This window comes from Xyrauchen texanus, chromosome 19 (assembly GCF_025860055.1).
Source record: "Xyrauchen texanus isolate HMW12.3.18 chromosome 19, RBS_HiC_50CHRs, whole genome shotgun sequence".
Taxonomy (NCBI): domain Eukaryota; kingdom Metazoa; phylum Chordata; class Actinopteri; order Cypriniformes; family Catostomidae; genus Xyrauchen; species Xyrauchen texanus.
In genome coordinates this window covers 28174696-28196346 of record NC_068294.1, presented here as the reverse complement: position 1 = coordinate 28196346, position 21651 = coordinate 28174696, and the positions used below count along the sequence as shown (strand labels likewise).

Here is a 21651-nt window from a genome sequence, read left to right as displayed (position 1 = left end):
GTTTTGAATGAATGAAACTCATGAGGAAACTTGTCTCCGAACAGTTCGAAAAGCACCTTATTTTCAATGTACCTCCGTATACAGCCTCCGGAGGCAGCATTGTCACGGTTTCGGACATAGCCTTGAAGTTGCACTCACGCTTGTGCGGATCCAGCGTGAACCTCAATCTCCTAAGTTTAAACGGCCTGGATCGCCTGCTTGGATTATTACAGAGTGACTGTCATGATTTGTGAATGAGAGGAACTTTTGATCCTGAAATTTTTTTATTCTGGCTGGTAGAATACACGCTTCAGGAGGAAGATATTAGAGGAGCGCTCAAAAGGAAGAAAACGCTGGATTTTCTTTAGGTTCATGAATGACATCTGTTTAATTGAGATATCTGCAAATTTGAAAACAGTATATAATAAATGTAGAGACGCACCGATCGACCGGCCAGGGACCGGAATTAGCCAATTTTCCGCATGCTCGGCCGGACCGGTAACCGTCCGGTCAGCCTCACATCTTTCTGATTCCAAGCCGGTCCGTTTTGTTGACAGCGGTGCAGGCAATAACGTCACAGCCGCATGTAAACATGTAATTGGCGTGGAAGATCTTCACTGTGAGTGAAGAATACATAAAGTTTGAAATGTGTAATAATTGTAAGGCCAAAGTAAAGCGTGGGGACATTTAAAACACAATCACCCAGCTGAAAATGCCCATTTTAAAAAAGAAGCTAAAAAGTGAAGGCAGCTAAAGCTAGCCAGAGCTCTGAGCCACAAGTCAGCAGCCTCTCCTATCTTTCCTTGGAATGAGCAGCGAAAAGACCAAAGCAATTATGAGGAAAATTATGGAATTCATGGCCCTGGATGACCAGCTGCTCTCCATAGTTGAGGACAGTGGGTTAAGAAATCGGATACATTTCCTTGATACAGAATAGGAGGTACTTTTCCGACGTCGCGATGCCAGAGTTGTTTAATCGCGTGTCATGTCACACACGCAGCCTGTTATCTGTCAACAAATCCGGGAGAGGGGAAGTGGGGTGCTGGATGGCAGAGGCATCTGCCATCCAGCATCCAGCAATTTTTCCCACAGTGTCCGATATTAAAATCAGTGCGACACACATTGCAAAAGGCATGGGCATTGTCGATATGGCTTCGGGATATGAAATTAAATTCTTCCATCAAAGCTGTTGTTAAATGTACATGTATATTTTGTTTTTTTCACCGGAGCACCAGCTGATTCTTCTCCTCCCCTCTACCAGTGATGCTTGATTTAACATCCCGCTTCTACTGCCTGTGCAGATATCAACAGCGCAAATGGGTTGTAGGTTGCCAGGTTGAGGTAATAAATGATTTGTAATGTGTATGATGTGTCGATTGTGTGAGTAGGATGCGTTTCATTCAAGATCTGGCAATTGGATAATTGGACATCTAACGTAAGTTGAGCGTATTGGACACTTCAGTTTTTCAGATCTTTGGAATTGTTTTGTTAGACGAGTAATAAAGAGAAAAAGGTCCATTTATAAAAATAGTGGAAAATGACATCTGTTATATAAAGCAACTCATTTGCAGTTAATTGTTATTTCTACATTTTTCCAGTCACAGAGCACTTTATTTTGAGAGTTGTTTAAGTGAGAGAAGATCCTGTAACTTAGTGCAGTTTGGGGGAAATTGCAATGTTTAATAATTTATTTTATTATGAAAATAAAATGTTGCATTGAAGAAAGGTAGATTTTGTTTGTATATGCGGTCAATAATAGTTCTTAGAAAGAATCGGAATCGGAAAAAAAATCGGTATCGGCAGGTCACACTTGTAAAAAATCGGAAATTGGAATCGGCCAAGAAAATTGCAATCGGTGCATCTCTAAATAAATGTTTTATTGATATATGACTTTTATCATTAGAAAAGTTACAGGGGACTGTTGAGGAGAGACTGTTTGAATACATGCTTTAGAGGTACATAAATGAGCAGTCCACAGGATGCTGGATCTGCTGAAGTTGTGTGAGTTTAGCTTGTTACATCTGTTTAAATGAGATATGTGCATATTTGCAGACAGTATAAGATATTAGTTTTACTGATATTTGCCTTTTTATCATTAGACAAGACAGTTATACATTACAGGCTACTGTTGATGAGTGAGAGGGAGAATGAAACTGGTGAACACTTTAACATTATGAGCTCAAACGTGCCTGATATGTGGACCATTTTAAATGAGACTGTGTTGCACACCGGTCTATTATTGTAATAACATGATGGCGCGTAACAATAAAATAGGGCTGGGACGATTCATAGACGTAATCAACATCATCGATTACAGAAATACGTTGATTTGCGTCGGTGCGTCACAATGGAATAATTGAAATGGCAACACCTGGTTTAAGCATGGTTTCCCCGAAGAACAAGCTGCTGCTAAAATAACTCACCCACAGTCATCGTGGGAGTATTTTAACCAGAGACCCAACTATGTGGTGCGGTGTAAACTCTGCACATTGAAAATGGCTTATCACAGCAGTACAACCGCCATGAACGAACACTTGAAGGGAAAGCATCCCGGAGCGCTTGTTAAGACAGCAGAACCGTAAGTCAACTTTACTTTTTGTCCCAACTAGGGATGCCACAATTCTCAATATAATATTGCACCGTTCGGTACGACATCCACGGTTAAATACGCGCTTGTGAATCAGTTTTGCGTTTAAATAATTGGCTCTGTTTGTGTGTGCCCGTCTACGCGCTTAGAGGAAACACCTCCCTGCAAGTAAATATCCAATCACTATGCACTACATTTATGGGGCGCTTAACCATGCTTGCAATGCTGATGTCAGATTTCACACTTTAACATGGCGAGCGGTGAAGTGAGGCTGCAGTACGAGGAAGCACCACAGTCTTTCAAATCTGTGGTGTGGTGACATTTTGGTTTTGCCATTGAGTATAATGCTGAGGAAGAAAAAAATGGTAAACAAAAAAATGCCTGTGTGCAAGCATTGTTTTACACATGTTGCCTACTCAGTTGGACTATAAAATGTTTACCAGTTAATAATTTTTGTTCTGTTAATGTCCTGCAGTGCACACTTTGTTTCTTGTACATTTGTTTAAGAGAATATATTTAATAAAATATTAAAATATTAATGAGACAAGTTTTTTTATATTTATTTTGGGTTAATTAATTGCTATATTAATAAAGTAATAATAATAAAAAATCTTTAGAAAAATCAGCAAATTAGTCTGTGCAGCCCTACAATAAAACGAACCGTGGCTAGTTGTTTACATGTCTCAGTTGTTTCACATAACAACAGGCGATTTTCTGTACCCTCAAGAGAAATAAAATAATAAATCATTAAAATAAAAACTGATAAAAAAGACAGCAGTACTATTCCCAGTATTACAGCACAGTGTAACTGTAGCACAGCTTTGTCTATCATGCAGTTATAAACTGGCTCAAGACAATTTCTGGCCTCTGCGTGCATGTTGATGAACGGACTTCTTTCTTTTCAACTATATAAAAGCGTTAGTTACGTGACAGTTATTGCACTTCATTTCAAATCATGGAGAGGTTATATGTGGGAGAATCAAACAAACGCTGCTCTTTTTGCCATGATGATTCAGATAAATTGATAATTATTGCTTTTTCCTTTGACATGTTTTAAGTGTACTGCATCTATTGTCAACATTTGGCAAGCGATCATTTTGGCAAACTTTTGCTAGTTGAATTGTAATGATTATTTCATATTGCTGCACTGCTCAGCATGAACCGCTAGAGAGTGCATCTCTATCTGCAGGGGTTAATGAATATACACACAAATGGTTTGATATCCAATGAGTACTTTGTAGATAAACTTAATAATTGATAGATATTGATTTCTAGATAGACTTGGGTTAGATCAAATGAATACCTACACTGGCTAAGAATTATTTAGCAGTTTTCTTATTCTATTTCTGAACATCTAGGTTTATTATATTTAAATTTATTTAACATTTACACTCTGTTGACAACTTCCCATTATGGTGCATTTGTGAAATTTTCTTGCATAACTCTGTTTCCTATAATGAAAAGAACTTGAATTTCTCTAACTAGGTTACCTTGCATTCTAATAAAAGAACATAAAATGTCATGTTTGAGTACATTCGAAAGTGAAAAAATAAATAAATTAAATCGTGAATAAGTTCTATATCGCCTAAACCAAAATTAAAAAATAGTTTGAATTGGTTTTAAAGGGTCTGTATGTTATGAACCAATAGCCTATATTTACGACGGTAACATGTAAACATCAATGGCTAAAAATATTCCAGAATGTCAAAATCTGTTAATACAGCTAACTCTAATATTAGGCACGACTAAATATCATTTAACAGATGGACGATAATTAAGGGCGCTTTCACATCAAAGTTCTGTTCGTTTGAGTGATGTGAACACTGTTTTCCAAACTCTGGTGGACACCTGTAGCATCCATGGGTTCGCAGCAGACAAACGCTAACATTCATCACAATATTGCACATTCAATGCATCCGTGACAGACAAACATAAGTGTTATTCTGTGCATGGCAAGTTTAGTGGTAAATCCAAAGGGATAAACTTTAAATCTTTACTTAAAACAAGTTGTTACCAGTGATAAACAGCTGCTACTTGTACTCACATGAATTATGTAATCAGACCACGTTTCGGACCAAAATAATATGATGTGAACTGAGACCAGTGGGGGGTAGGGGGAGGAAATGAACTCGGGTTTGGTCAAAGCATTAAAACCAATTGTGAAAGCATCTTAAATGTTTTCAATTATCCAATGTTTTCATTTTTGACAGGAAAAAAAATAAGATCAAGTTTTTTGAGAATACATGTTCAGAAGCACTTAAGCAAACGGAATGGAGCTTGGAGCAAATCCGTTACTCTGAGCATGAGACGGAGTTGTAGAGCACATAACCACACTGTAAACACTGAAAACACAGTAATATTTCACTCACACGATACAGACAGGACAGAGCAGCGTGCATAATTTTAAAGCGAGCACCACATTCAGACTATTTATTTATTTAATTAGGCTAAATCGCAGCCTTTTGAAGTTTAACAATCGCACAAGGTCATAGTGCCATTTCAATTTTATTTCGAATAATTGTGCAGCCCTACCCAGAAGTAAACAATGCAATGCTCCACATAAAGTGACGTGATTAAGATATTACAGATTATTTTGTGTCAAAACACAATCATCTCACCTTTGATCTGCCTTCTATCACTCTCACAGACAAAATCAAAAGACAATCTTTTATTTTTCAATACTTGAACTCCTCTGAATGATGATCATTCAATTTTAAAATATAATATGAATATAAACTGGGTTGCATCATCCAATGCATTCTAATACCAGCTGCCCAGTTCAAACTGTCATATGACATGACAGAGCATTTAACAAAACCTCATTCACTCAGTCTAACAGAACACAATGAACAGTTATACAAAAACCAACACTATGTTCTCTATGTCCTGCCATGCACATCCAAGGCGGGCCAGCAGTCAGGGAGAGTCAGTCCTCAGTGGGGTCCTGTTACTGCTCACTGTTCAACTCACTCCCTTGCTGTCTCTTTTTGCTGCAGTAGCAGCCTGTTATTGGAACAAAAGGAAGTGCTTCAGGGCAGATGCCTGGGGAGGAACGTGTCTGCACTGTCCAATTATTCAGGCCTCAACAGAGGGCACAGTTGAGATTTTCTTCTCTCTTCACTCTCATTGCGTAGATGTGTACACACAAATACACACAAACACAATGCAGTTCTTGTACAGGATTAGTGGGGACACCTGGGCTATATAAGACTAAGCTATTTCAAGAGCCAGAGGGATGACGACTTGTGGACAGTGGGTCATTGCTTGCTTCCTAGAGGCTTTAGATAGTGTCCTCACCATATCTGGGTCTTTGAGCAAGCACATGTGTATACTAAAACATTTGACTGCTACAGCATTTAAATAAATGTCTGTACTAGAAAGTACAAAAAAGCCTGCATCTTAACATTACCTGTGAACTATCACCTGTAGGGCTAAAATACAAACACAGGCTATTTGCTTCACAAATGTGACCTAGAGACCACTCGGAGAACAGGGGTGCTGACTATTTAAAAGAAGAAAAGTCAAAGTTTACCCTACAAGCATTTACTTCCGCTTTCCAAAACCTTGAGTGTGAAAAAGGTCTATTACAAAAAGTTAAGCCCCTTTCTCCTGGTTAACAGCAGCGTGAATGCAGATTACACACACGCACACATACAGGTTTAATCACAAGTTTCAGGGACATTATCTAATTATAAGTGCAAAGTTACCAGCACCATGCATTTGTACTTTAAAATTAAACGAGTACAATGTTTACTTTTTCAGAGAGATGGAAAACCTGTAAGTGTTAAGATACAGCATTTAGGTTAAATTAAGTGGCACTAACCCATGTGTATTCTGCAGAGGCAGTGGGATGTGTCCAAAGGTGTTTAATAAGGTTGCTGGCATTTCCCCATTTGGCTTGAAATCTCTGTAGGCATTAACAGCAGATGGGTTTTCCCTGTCTCATCATGTGAATTGTGAAATCTCGCTATGTGAATTGTGTTGTGTAAAAAGCATCTCACTCTCCAAAGTTTTACTTAAATCCATATTATCCATTCGGAGACATGACCACCACATTATCATGCCGGGATACAGATGTGTGTTTGAAGCATGGGAAAACCACACATTGAAAAATAAAGAATACCATATCAACCCTCTACGATCACTTTTTATATTTCGCATTTTTAACAAAACTATTCAAAAGGTAGGAACCTAATTATGAAAATTAGGGATCACAATTTTGAAATCTGGCTGATAATTAATTGTCAAACAAATAATTGTGATTATGATGATTAATTGCCTGTTTTATTGTCTGTTTTAGGTGTTTCACGAATATGATTAATTACCATACAAACTAACAGTGTGTGCTTCTTGCACACAACAAAGACATTTATACAAATTTAGCTTGGGACATAATAAAATAAGGGTATATGATTTCCTTTTTAGGCTTCAAAAACATATGAATGTCATTTAAATATAAAAGCATAAAATTTGAAATAATTAAAATAATATTTATTTTCAATGGTTTGTTATCTTTTGTAACCCAGCCAACCTGTATAGCTATTATATTATACAACAGTAAAACATGCCTTAAAATCTTCACTTTCACACATAATTTTAAGGTTCTCTGATTAACTCACAAGCCCTTATTTCTTGTGAAGGAAGACTTTGAGATTCAGTTTCTCGCATTTTATCATCTCCACAGAAATAGAGCAGGGCATCTCTTCTGTCTCACTGCGTGTTATTAACACTGCATGAATAAACCCACAATGACCATGGACATTTGCCATTACATGGTCGTAAAGTGAGGAATACATCACTTTGTGAATACGAAAGTTAATACGTTTATTCAAAATGAATAAACGTAGAGCACTTCAGATGTGGTTCACAGACGCCCTCAAGAGAGCTGCTCTTGTGACATCAACGGTGAGGTTACCTGAGATGCTCGGAGTTCAACTAAATGAGACACAAGTGCTATTTACTGTGCTCCTAAGACAGCATGAAGGGAAAGACAAGGCTGAATCCAGCTTCTTAACAGCTTTTTATTCAGTAAAATGGGCCTCGGTTCTACACAACTCTATCACTGGCGAGTGAAATGTTAAGACTATAATGAAAATACTATATTTTTAATGTTATTTCAGACATAGGTCTGATTCAAATGAAGGTTTTAGCAAAAATTATATTTACTACCGCACATACAACAGTACTACTGAATTGACGGCACCACCAGTATTTTGAAGCTTTAGTATCAAGAAACTACAGTAGCACCAGTCTACCATACAGCCCTACCTCAGAATAGTTGGCTTTCGCACACCATTCTAGAAGACATAACCAAATACATTGTTTCCCCTATAAGCATTTTGCAGCGGTGCTGCACCACAGCTGAATTATAAGAGCCGCTGTTATGATTTCACATTAGGGGATTGTTGGGATTTGACATTCCTGATCCAACATAACACTTGCCAGACCCAGTCAGCTGTGTGCTTTGTACACTGCGAAAGAGTTAACATCTGCATTTGACCAAACCTGGACTTGTGGTCAAATATTAATTATTTAAAAGTAAAAATATATTTGGACAGGGAAGATATTTTAATCTCTACGCTCTAGCACAATACTTGTTTTTATTATAATACACACACAGAAACACCCACCTGGAATAAAATAATAAAGGATATTTTGATGTCAAACTGTTAAGTAATTTGTCACCCCTCTCTGAAAACATGTGGTCAATTGTAATATCATTTTATATTTGGCAGAATAAAACTTAATTGTAAATCACAGAAAATGAGGTCAGCAAACAGTTCTGTGTTGTGATTGGATTGACAAAATCATCATTACCGGAACTGTTCAGCCAATGTTCAGCTGTTAGTGTTACAACTTAGTAGTAAGTGCAACACAAAATATGATTCAAGATTTATTTATTATTATGAATTTGCCAGCAGGTTATATCATCAAACTGCTTATTATGCCAGACAACACACTCTTAAGTGTTATAATGACAGAGCAGAGAAAAGTTGAAAATCAGTAAAAAAAAAAAAAAAAAAAAAAGAAAGTCTAAAAAGTGCAAGTAATGTAATAGGGCTGCGACTAATGATTACTTTTATAATCGATTAATCTAACAATTATTAGAATGAATATTCGACTATTCAGCGATTATTGGAATGATGAATCATTAGCTCTTAACCGATTATTCAGCTCAAGAAGCTGGTTCAGAAAATGTCAAGTACATTTCTGCAAATTCTAGGCAAAGGGTGACTACTTTGAAGATGCTAAAATATAACACAGTTTTAATTTATTTTGGATTTTGTTTAGTCACAACATAATTCCCATAGTTCCATTTGTTATTCCATAGTATGACTTCACTATTATTCTAAAAAGTAAAACAAAATTATAATATAGAATCAGTAAGTGTTTCAAAACTTTTGACTGGTAGTGTATATTGAAGTCATTAAATTAATATCATAAATGTTCGACTAGTCAACTATTGGCTTAAATTAATGCCTACTAGTTGACTAGGAAAATCTTTGGTCGGGGGCAGCCCTAATCTGTATGTTTTGGAGCACATTTTGCCAACTTCAAAAGTGGAATGAAACAGCGCTACACGGGTCACTTATCAGCCCAGCTTAATAATAGCAGCACGAGGGCAGAGCAGGTGCAGTAATTCGTGGACAAGGTCTCAACCCCACAGACGATTTTAAATGTGCCTGTGAACCAGTGAAATGCGTGGCTGGGATTGCGAAACCATTTGAATGCGGTACAGAATTTTCTGTTGCAAAACTCTTATGTCAATTCACAGATCACAATGCTTACAAAAATGCATACCATGGATTTACTGTACTAACTGTACTCTATAACCTATGGTAGTTGTGGCAGAAAAACCTTCTAAATGTATTTAGACTGCTGTTTTTCAATACAAAAATAGTTATTTATATAGTTACTAACCACGTTAGTGAGGAGCCATGCATGGTTTTACATGGTTACCATGAATTATTACAAATAGAGATTGCCTGTTATTGATTTTTTAAAACAATACGATGACGATTATTTGAATGTTTACAATTCCGATAACCGATATGCAGAACCGTTTTTTATTTTTTTACATTTATTTAAAAAGTTATCTTTATTTTACAGTTTAACAGAGGAAAAATTAGCATTTTATATTACAATAATAATAACATACCATGTTTTCTGATATAATACTTACAACAACAACAATAGTCTAAATACATTTATGTCTGATTTCAAAGGTGAACATAAATAAACGACAAGGGAGTCATTGCATGAATGTAATCTATTTTAAACTAGGCCTACAGTTTAAAAGGTTTAGGTACGGTTTAATAGGCTCAAGGCAAATAGTTTGCTGAAACTTACAGAATCCATCCCGAATGGCATCAGAATTATTCATTATATTCCGTCCGTCTCTAGATTATAGCAGCTGCCTCATGAAACACCTGCTGACAGAGCTGACATTTTTTGTTTTACAGAGAGCAGCACATCTGCAGCTTATCTTGCAGCAAATTACATGCAAATCTCATCAATGCTCTCGTTGTCACCCGACACAAAGGTATTTTAGCCACATATATTGTGACACAAGTATTTTGTCCCATGTGTTTACACAAGACTTGGTGTTCCAGAGATAATTAATTTCTACTGAGCTGTAATCATGTAGATCAGGGGTGCCCAATACGTCGATCGCGATCTACCAGTCGATCGCAAAGGCAATGCTTGTAGATTGCACAAAATTTAAATGTACTTTCGTTAAATTTTTATAAAAATAAATATAATAATGTCTTTCCTTCTTTTAGTTTCTGACTGACTTGCACTTGACGAGTAAATATTGACCAGGCGAGGTTTTGTTTATTCAGTTCTCTGTTCCCAGTAGTTCTTGTTTATGCGCCTTCCAAGAACTACTGGGAACAGAGCTAAATTTCGATGCTACTGCCGGATTAGGCAAAACTGTCTGATTCCATACAGTGCAAGTCATCAGAATAAGGTAAATGCCCTGGCTATTGTAATCTATTGTGCTGTTGGTGTTTTGGGTTTAGTTTTAAAACTGAATGATATCAACATTGAACATTATTATATATATTTTTTATTAATTAGAAAATGAATTCCATGAAGGGATACATGCAGCAGTCCCAACAAGCATTTTCTTATTTTAAATGAAACTGTGTTTTTTAGTTGGTAGATCTTATTGAGTTGGTCATTTAAAAGTAGATCATCACACAAAAAAGTGTGGGCACCCCTGATGTAGATGATGATTAATAGAGAAATAAAGTTTAATAGTAATTGTTAATATAATTTAGGGAAGATCTTGTTAAAAACTGCGCTGGCATACGGCCAGTCATTCCATTGGAACATGAGCATCAACCTGAAAAGCAAATTTACAAGACTAATAAACAGAGAACAGATAATTAAATTAAGCAGTCATATTTCCAACATGCTCTTATCTAAGGCTCTTCTAGTTGATTAATGTTAATTAATGTTACATCTTTGGAACATTACAGGTTTTGTCTTCTCGTGAGTTCATCTCCATTTCTTAGCGCTTAAAACTACACTCCAAGCATTTATGTAACACATCTCACTAGAGAATGAATGGCTGTTATGTTTAATAAAATGTATTAATTCAAGCAATACATTGCAAAAGTTACATTACCTGTGGACAACCCCCAGTACTGTTTCCTCTCAAACGCACTAATGCAATGGCCAACTTGCATGCAATTTCAGAAACTCAGTCTAGCTGGCGCCAATTATCAGTGGCTCAGATATCATGCTTGAATTTCGGAAAACAAATTCTGAAAATCCTATTATCGGTCAATGTCAAATTACAAATATCATTGTTAAAACTATGGATACTATGGAAGAACTATGGTGCATTATCATAATTATGGACCAAGCTATCAGTTTTCCATCTGTGTAAAATCTGTACTTTTGTAATGCTCTCTGATTGTTTTGTTTGCTTTCAGAGATTCCAAGACTTGGCTGTAGATTAATTAGTAGGAGCCTGATGAAAGAAATCTGTAAAGAAGACAGATGTTACTCGTTAATATCATAATTTTCATCCCAACCTCAATCAATGCTGTACTGTCAAATTTCAATGCACATAACATGTTGTATTTGTAATTTGCATAGGTGCTCGAAAGCAGGTGCTGGTGCCACATTTTTAATGGGCCCTTTGAGGGCACCAATAAACCGTGATATAGCCAAGGCTGAAATTGAGTTTGACAACCTGTTTTAATCTATTCTTCGACCAACATGCGTTAATAAGGTTCCGGCTTTGCAGGCTTGTGGATGCGTGCACAACAGCACCGCTGCTGAAAAAAATCCTAGAGGAAACACTTAAATATGTGCAGATTTTAAGACCAATGACTCCACTATTTATTATGCTTGCAGTCTGGCCAGAATTTACCCTGGCAGGAAATTTACTATGTAGATCTACACTGATCAGCCACAACATTAATACCACTGAAAGGTGAACTGAATAACATATATTATCTCGATACAATGGCACTAGAGTTGTCAACAATACCGGTACTCCGGTACAAAGACGGTACTCAAACAAAAAAAATAAAAATACGATACCACAATTTCTGAAGGTACCGGAGTACTGGGTCTACCCGGTTCCCAATCAGAGTCGGGAACTTTCTAACACTCACAACAAGCAAAAGATGACGACAAGCAAAGCTGCTGCGGAGTCTCAACTGAATCTTGTCAAAAAGAAAAGTGGAAAAAGCCAGGTTTGGAAATTCTTTGGATTTGAGGCTGATGAAAACGGAAACATCATAGATCAGCAAAAACCTATTTGTAAACGCTGCTTTCACAATTTTCTTACGAAAGGAGGAAACACATCAAACTTAATAAAGCACCTGAAAGACAGACACCCGGATTAATTCAAGCAAATACAGCAGGTGAGTTCAGAAGCATATTATCATTTGCATTAGGGCTGAAACGTTTAGTCAACATTATTGACAACGTCGAAAATAAAAAATTGTCGAGAACATTTTTCGTTGTCTTAATAGTCGTTTGATCTCATTTAACGTAACATGAAATCACATTAAACTGTAATGATGAAGCGTGAGAGCAGCACGGCATTTCACGCCTGACAGAGGAGAAGAATTACACAGATCACAGTCCAGATGCACTCTAAACTTTCACAGCTTCATCTTATGTAGATCCCAAAGTATTAGGGAATTATAAAAAAAAATAATAATAATAATAATAAATTCAGAAGCAATCTCGTTGTGGAATAAGCGGAGCCGGAGCTCTTTAAAGGAAACGTGTTACATCTTAAATGCAGTTATTTTACTGTGTTATAGCTTTATTAAAGTTCAAATAATACAGAAGCAGCTCATGTTAATATCTATAAACTCAGAAACTGGCATTTCTCTGTGTGGTGGGTGCCTCTTCAATGAGTTGCGCGAATGTCCCGATCTAAGGGGGACATTTTGAAACTGCAGCCGGCTGAGAGAGACTCTGCCTTGGGGACGCTCATCCCTTGAGCGCGGACGCTTAATGCAGCTAGATTAGAACGCAATGGCTCGCGACTTATTTAATCATAATATATGTCACTGTGCATTTCTTATCGTAAAGAAAATGGGCAATATGTAGCTTTATTAATAGGAGAGCACTTTGCGTATTACTTTGGAAATTGTTTTTATTCATTCTATTGTATACTTTTTTATTTATTTTTTTTTTTTTTAGTACTTGGTAAAAACTTAAAGCAAAAGTTTAAGCAAATCTTATATGTGTTCAAAAATACTTTAAGCATACCTTGTACACTTTTGTTTGAATTCCAAAATAATATATTTAACTTTAAGTGTTAAAAATATACCTCAATGGCATATTTTTGTTCTTAGTTCAGCTGTTAATTTGTTAACTTTGTTAATAAAAGAGTGTTGTTTAGTAACCTGCTTTTGTGTTTTGCTTTGGTACCGAAAATTTTATTGAGTACTGTGAAATTTCACTGGTATTGGTACCGACTACACAAATTTTGGTACCGTGACAACACTAAATGGCACCTGTCAAGGGGTGGGATAATTAGGCAGCAAGTGAACAGTCAGTTCTTGAATTTCATATGCTGGTAGCAGGAAAAATGGGCAAGCATAAGGATCTGATCAACTTTGACAAGGGCCAAACTGTGATGGCTAGATGGGTCAGAGTATCTCCAAAATGGCAGGTTATGGGGTGTTCCCAGTATGCAGTGATTAGTACATACCAAAAGTGATCCAAGGAAGGAAAACCGGTGAACCAGCAATAGGGTCATGGGCACCCAAGCCTCATTGATGCACGTGGGGAGCGAAGGCTAGCCCGTCTGGTCCGATCCCACAGAAGAGCTACTGTAGAACAAATTGCTGGAAAAACTTAATGTTGGCCATGATAGAAAGGTCAGAACACACAGTGCATCCCAGCATGGTGACGACCATCCGGAGGCAGTGTGATACTCTGGGCAATGTTCTGCTGGGAAACCTTTGGGCATTCATGTGGATTTAACTTTGACACATACCACCAACCTAAAGATTGTTGCGGACCACGTACACCCCTTCATGGCAATGGTATTCTCTGATGGCAGTGGTCTCTTTCAGCAGGATAATGCGACGTGCCGCGCTGCAAAAATTGTTCAGGAATGGTTTGAGTAACTCGACAAAGAGTTCAAGGTGTTGGCTTGGCCTCCAAATTCTCCAGATCTCAATCCGACTGAGCATCTATGGGATGTGCTGGACCAATAAGCCCGATCCATGGAGGCCCAACTCACAATTTACAGGAATGAAATGATCTGCTGCTAACCACTTGATGCCAGATACCACAGGATACCTTCAGAGGTCTTGTGGAGTCCATGCCTCGACAGGTCAGTGCTGTTTTGGCAGCACAAGGGGGACCTACATGATATTAGGCAGGTGGTTTAAATGTTGTGGCTGTTTGGTGATGATGTCAATCCGGTTTGAAGGTTTTTCTACCACACCGTGACCCGCTTCTAGTGGTTTAATTAATTGATTTCAGGCCGTGCAACTGTACGTTACAGTAAAGGAGCTAAAGTCCCATAAAAAGTAGAAGTATTACAGGTCTTATATCTTCCTTATACAACAGGGCCTTAAGAGTTTTTACTACTTCTTGAGACTAACCATTGTCTAAAGTGCAGGGTTAAAGCTACCAGATTATTAGTGGCATATCCATTGCATCACAAGTGCAAATCATTCCTCATTAGCAAAAGAAAACAGCATGCAAAGCAAGTAAACAAGGCATGTTTTCCTAAGGGGGAGGAACTAGTCAACAGAGCTGATAATGTTCAATATTGCTTGCTACATAGAGCCACTACAATGATGTTGATATAGTGAGAAAATGACACACTAAATGTAATAAAGTTTAAAAAAAAATGTTTTAATAAAGTGTAATTTATATTCATTCTGATCAATCAGATGGTAAAATATCAAGCTATATGGGTCCATCTTCAAGAGTGATGTGAGTCAGTCATGATGACAACACCATCCACATGACAAAAGCTCACACTTTCAACTGTGACAAGCCAAAGAGACATACCGCAATATATCATGCATTAGATAACATTAGTTCAGTGGTGCCTACGTGGACACTATTTAATTAACACAGCAGTTGGTCTACACACAAAAACTTTGTGGCTTTATGGAACTTCTAGATCAAAAGATAGAGACACAACAGAGATACATGTTTAATTCTGTCTAAATGTTCAATCTACATTTGTGACTAGTACTTCAGTATATACATGAACTCTTCCAACATCAATTTCAGTATATTTGCAAGTCAGATGGGAAATGCGTATATAAAACAACGTATGACATAAACAAGCGACTATAAACTTAAAAGTAACGTATTAAGCCGATATGTAGTATAAAGGTTAAAGAATGACTCTAAAATGATGAGGTAAAAGCTAATGATGTTTTCAGACAGGGCACCATTCAAAGATGAGATGTGTCGCTGTCAAAACAGACATCACTTATCAAAGCTCTCTAAAGTCCAACCAAACAGACCATTAAACCCCGAAAGACTTCCAAAATTCAGCTTTGCAAACTCGATATCAAAATATTGCTCTCGACATGATTACAGAATGAAAAAACATGTTGCCGGGGCAGGAGTAAGTTTAGCAGTTAGCTGGCCGTTATCCGTCCATCAAGCCCGCTAACTCTTCACCTCAGACCGCTTCAATGAAAGTAATGCATGTAGGCCTTTAACCGTCCCAACAATCACCAAACAAGGCCATATAACTAATGATACATATTGTGAATCATGTAAGCGACTAGAACTGTCCAAAATATGCTTTAAATAAGCGAATCCTTACCAATTTGCGCTCGCAACCCTTTCAGAGACGTTGCACCCTCCGCCATTTTTGCCTAAGTTATTTTTTTCCCTGCTGTTTGGCGTAGACATGTTACCGCTCAACCACCGTGCTCTAAAAACACCGACAGCGACATCTAGTGTTCAAGAGCATACACTGCAAGACCCTTCAGTATGTTGGTAGATGTAAGGGGAGACCTGGAAGTGTTGTAGCACAGGGTGAGTTTATTTTTCAGAAATCAAAGACATAATGCTGTTGCATTATATTTAGACCAAATCTAGAGCCAGATTCGTTATTTTACAGTGTGGAGTACTTACATGTTTCCATTGATCATGGTATAAATATTGATATGTAAAACCCACTCAATCTTTTTTAACACATGTAAAAAAAACTGAAAAACATTTGAAATAACATGGCTGACGGGAAGGTCACACAATATGGCCTACATTTGCCACAATTTGCATAACAATTTCATTTGATTACACCAATAAATTCATGCACAAAATAAAAACATCCATATTTTCTAGTGTCACGACTAGGGCTGCACAATTCATCTGAAAAAATAATTACAATTACAGCTGTTGTAGTTATATAATCGTGAAAAGTGTCAATTACAGCATTCCATTTAGGTGTACTCTTATTGCATCAAACTTTTCTCTAAATAATACGATGTATAATTTATTCATAATGTGAATAACAATTTTTGTTTTTCATGCAATTGACATAATAAAGCAATTCAGGGGCTCTGCTCTCAGCTTGTAAAGGATGCTTAGCCTACATAAAGAATATGGCTTGCAGCTGCCCAACACAAAAAGCATTTTAATATAAATTACAATTACAAGATCAAAGAAAATGTCTGATTTGTTTTATTGAAAATTATGATTTTCATCATAATTGCGCAGCCCTAGTTACAACTTACACTAGTAGAAAGATTGCAACAGTGCACTTTGCATTTGATATTGACACTAATTTGCTCAATTTAGTGATAAGTAGTGATTTCTAAATTGTAGCCTAATTTTAGGCTAATTTTGAGACATTTAAACAATATTTACCCACAGTTTTGAAGAAAGTGTGAAATGTGGAGAATTTTTTTTTGGAAAAGTGAAGCTTGGTCTACTATTTTCTTTTACCACCATAGAAGCTTTGCCAGAATGTTAAATGAGAAACTGACGGGATCAGAACTAAAACTGTGGTCAACTCCTCCCTTTAGGAAAACACCATATTCTCTTCGGTAGTACTGATTTCCAGGCATCTAAGTCTGCTTCCTCTCATTTTGCCATAGCTTGCAGGCCTCATTCATTTTTTATAGCAGGCTGACTGAGCCTTGTATCAGTTACACATGCTAAATAATGCATCAGCACTTATGCTATTTAACACTAAGCAGACAATAATGGATGTGCCTGTGAGGGAATGTCATGGGTTCAAATTCAACAGAGTATATGAAGTCCTAGCCCATACAGAACAGAGAGATACAACAAAGGTATAATCTCAGGATCATATAACAATAGCTGCCATGACTAATTCAGTGACCAGTGCAGTGCAAAACAAAACTGGTTAAACAAACTTGTGTGACCTGAACTAATGCTTGTGGTTTCAATAGCAAAAGTTACCACTTATACTGTTGTAGAGTATGCTATAATATAACAACAAACAACATGTTTTAGTATACACCTTTAGCATTTAGAAAAAGTCAGTATGTAAGTCAGCTTTGCATTATTATGCGCACTTCATATAATATTTATAGTATTTGCATAATGATGTGTTTAACCTTTATTGTCAAAAATGTCATGGAAAATAAAGCAACACTGTTATGTGTATGATTCTTAAAGGTTATTCAGATGATTATTGATGGAATCCAAAGATAGACAAATCAAGTATTGATTAAAGTTGTTTGTCACACCTCATTTTAAGATTCTATAATTCCTATCCTATCTGAAATCATTGGTGACAAATGTGGAAGTAAATGGTGTATAAAATGTGTGGAACCTCCTACTGGATGTAAATTGTAATTTTCACATGGTCTTATGGTAAATTCTTCCATACTTCTTGCTGAAATACCCTGAATAGGAAATGCTGACGTTTAGACTGATGTGTTCCCCTCTGTTAAAAGGATCTATTAACTAATTAAAGAAAAAAAATATTAATCCCTTGAAAAAAATGTTGTGGCAACTCCACCTCTGTTTAGGAAGACAGACACATGTGAGACATTGGAACTACAAAAATAAGAAAAAGAAGCAGTCAAACTGTCTCCTTAAAGGGATAGTTCACCCAAAATTAAATGAATCGCAATTTTTACTCACCCATGCCATCCTAGATGTGTATAACTTACTTTCATTTGCAGAACACAAATTTGGATTTTTTTAGAAGAGTATTTCAGCTCTGAAGGTCCATACAATGCAAGTCAATGAGTGCCAAAATGTTTGCGCCCCAAAGAGAACATAAAATCAGCATAAAAGTTATACATAAGACTCCAGTGGTAAAATCCATATCTTCAGAAGTGATATGATAGGTGTGGGTGAGAAACAGATCAATATTTAAGACCATTTTTGCTAGACATTCTTTTCACTGCCAAGTAGTGGGCGTATGCATGAAGAATGTGAATCACCAAAGACACAAGATTAAGAATGTGAAAGTGAAAGTGGAGATTGACTGACCAGGGAGGAGAATCTCTGTGCCTCTGTGCTTTGCATGCCATAATTCAGCATTTGTTCATGTCCAAGAGTAGGCGACTGTATATATTTTGAGGATGCAGCTGGTTGCACGCTAACTCACCCACATATATAAAAGGCACCTCACCTTTTCTGTGTCTCACAACATTTCCCTGACATTCATGATGCATGTGTGTGTTTGTTTCTGTACAACTGATGATGCCATCATGCTTAAATCGGCAAAAGCATGCTCAGGTCATTTTACTTCCTAAACAAGAGCAGACATGAGTACAGGTTGCTTTCAAGACTTTATAAAAGATTATACTCCTTTGGGGTTTTATGTTTTTTACTTCTGTTAATGTATTAAAATAATGATTATTTTTATTTTGAAGTGTGTGAAATCTGGTTTCAGTAATGACCATTCATATTTATGAATATCTTTTTCCCATAAATCAACAATAAGTTTATAATAAACCATACTTTATGTTCAATCCCCTTTTGAATCTTGATATTATATGCTTTGTAATCTATATTATTTATAGCCTTAGGTATTTTGTACTCTGTCGATAGGCTATACCCTTTTGAATGTTCTTTTATAGTCATTTTCTTTTATATCTCTTTTTTGTTCCCAATTGAATTGTTTTGTTATCATGTTGTACTGTTTAAAGCAAAAAAGAAAATTATAATAATAAGAATAATAATAAGAATTGTATATGTATATATATACATATATACAATTTGTATTATTATTATTAAATAAAATAAAATAATAATAATAATAATAATAATTATATATATATATATATATATATATATATATATATATATATATATATATATATGTAATTATTATTATTATTATTTATTTTTATTTTTCTACTTTCAAGAAGTACAGGTTGTATATATATATATATATATATATATATATATATATATATATATATATATATATATATATTATTATTATTATTTATTTTTATTTTTCTACTTTCAAGAATTACAGGTTGTATATATATATATATATATATATATATATATATATATATATATATATATATATATATATATATATATATGTAATTATTATTATTATTATTTATTTTTATTTTTCTACTTTCAAGAATTACAGGTTGTATATATATATATATATATATATATATATATATATATATATATATATATATATATATATATATATATGTAATTATTATTATTATTATTTATTTTTATTTTTCTACTTTCAAGAATTACAGGTTGTATATATATATATATATATATATATATATATATATATATATATATATATATATATGTATTATTATTATATTATTTATTTTATTTTCTACTTTCAAGAAGTACAGGTTGTATATATATATATATATATATATATATATATATATAATTATTATTATAAAAATAATAATTATTTTTTTCTTCTCCTTTCAAAAAGTACAGGTTGCTTTCTCACTCACGCGAACAGCGCCACAGTTGCATCGCCACGACCTCAGATCAACTCCTACAGGTAGGCCTATATTCGGGTTCAGTACCGTGGTCCACTCCCCGGTCCACATTACCAACTTTTAATGCGAACCGTGCTCTGTTTCGTACTAAACTGTCATTGTGAAACCCCCCTTTAAGACTGTTGAATATAGGCTACTGTTAAATTAATTTATAACGCGTCTCGCAGAAATATAGGCCTATTTATCAGCAGCCTATCACATCTGTTTGAATTGTGAGGTGTCCATTTTCATGAGGATTTACGCTAGTTCTCTACATTGCTGAATCACGTCAGAGCGAATTCGACTTGCTAGAGGATGTAACAAAAAACACCGCACTGTGTGCGAGTTCACACACGGTATACATGTGCTCTCAAGCACGGTCTGTCAATCAAACATGTGCGCTGGTAATCTCCCTTAAGAGTTACTCAACACGGCGCGAATCTGTCCAGTTTCTTGAATAGCTCGTCAATATACTCGTCATGATGACAGTCTTTCAATCAATGACGGCGTTGAGACGCCCACGCAAATGCTTTGTAGTGATCTAGTCATGAGTTGTTTCCCCTCTTTCAATTGTTCCCTTTACAAAAAGCTTCACTATGATGCTGCGCTTTTGCTAAGCGCTACGGTGACAGATATTTTTCATTCAGAGCATACTGTGCTGTGTGTGTCTCACAACCTGCTAAGAAAATTTTCTTCCCTCTTTGTTAGGAGTTAGAAATTGTTAGGCAGTGCGCAGAACTTTCTTTCCTTTCTCTCTCTGCTCTGAAAGAGATTATATATATATATATATATATATATATATATATATATATATATATATATATATATATATATATATGCGTTGACAAGGAAACGATGCGTGTTTCCTTGTCAACGTTTCACGACTGACAAGGACACGCATGAGTTTTGCTTTGTTTGTTTGGGGGAAGAGCACGCGGCTCTTGCGTTGGGGCGGGCCGGGTGCGCGCATTGTGACCTTCTTTCGGTCAGGATGCTTCGTGCTCGCCTCGCTTACTTCCGAGAGCCAGCACCCGCACTTCATTCGTGGGGCTCTCCTATGGATCTGGCTGAGGAGCGAGAGACGGGTGCGTCCCTTTCGCTCGCTCTCTCCCCAGATCTGGCTGGTCCTTCTCGTGATCTTGAAGCGCGCTCCGGCGCCTCTTCAGTTCAGGAGAGGGACCTCGATTCTCTTGGATCTATAGATTTCGAGTTACCCACATCCGAGCACTCAAAGCATGACGCAAAATCCTCTGAGGAGTTACTCGATGTGGTTACTCGTGCTGTGGCCAGACTTCAATTAGACTGGCCACGTGACCAAGAAACCCCCAAACGCTCCAAGTTAGAGGACAGATTTCTGTCTGGTGGCCAAGGGAAGGGAACACCTCATCAGTCCTTTCCCTTCTTTGATGACCTCCACGATGAGCTTGCTCGTTCGTGGAGGAAACCTTATACCTCGCGCGTTCACGTGCCCTCGACATTGTTATATTCGACTATCGTGGGTGCTGAGGCAAGAGGGTTTTCAAGGATGCCGCCGGTCGAAGAGACACTTGCGGGTTATCTCTCGCCGGGTTCGGCATCGTCTTTGAAAAAACCTGCTCTCCCCTCTAAGCCATGCAGAACTACCTCCATGCTAGTGGGGAGGGCTTATCAAGC

General features: G+C 36.5%; 1 protein-coding gene across 1 annotated transcript in view; it reads right to left on the bottom strand.

Annotated features, from left to right (window-relative positions):
- The window catches only part of map7d3 (MAP7 domain containing 3), a 56631-nt gene extending 40690 nt beyond the window's left edge, over nucleotides 1-15941 (bottom strand). The window contains 1 exon segment of the mRNA XM_052149437.1: nucleotides 15855-15941. Coding sequence (XP_052005397.1) covers nucleotides 15855-15900 — 46 coding nt within the window. The 5' untranslated portion in view covers nucleotides 15901-15941.
- Nucleotides 15942-21651: the final 5710 nt, after the last annotated feature.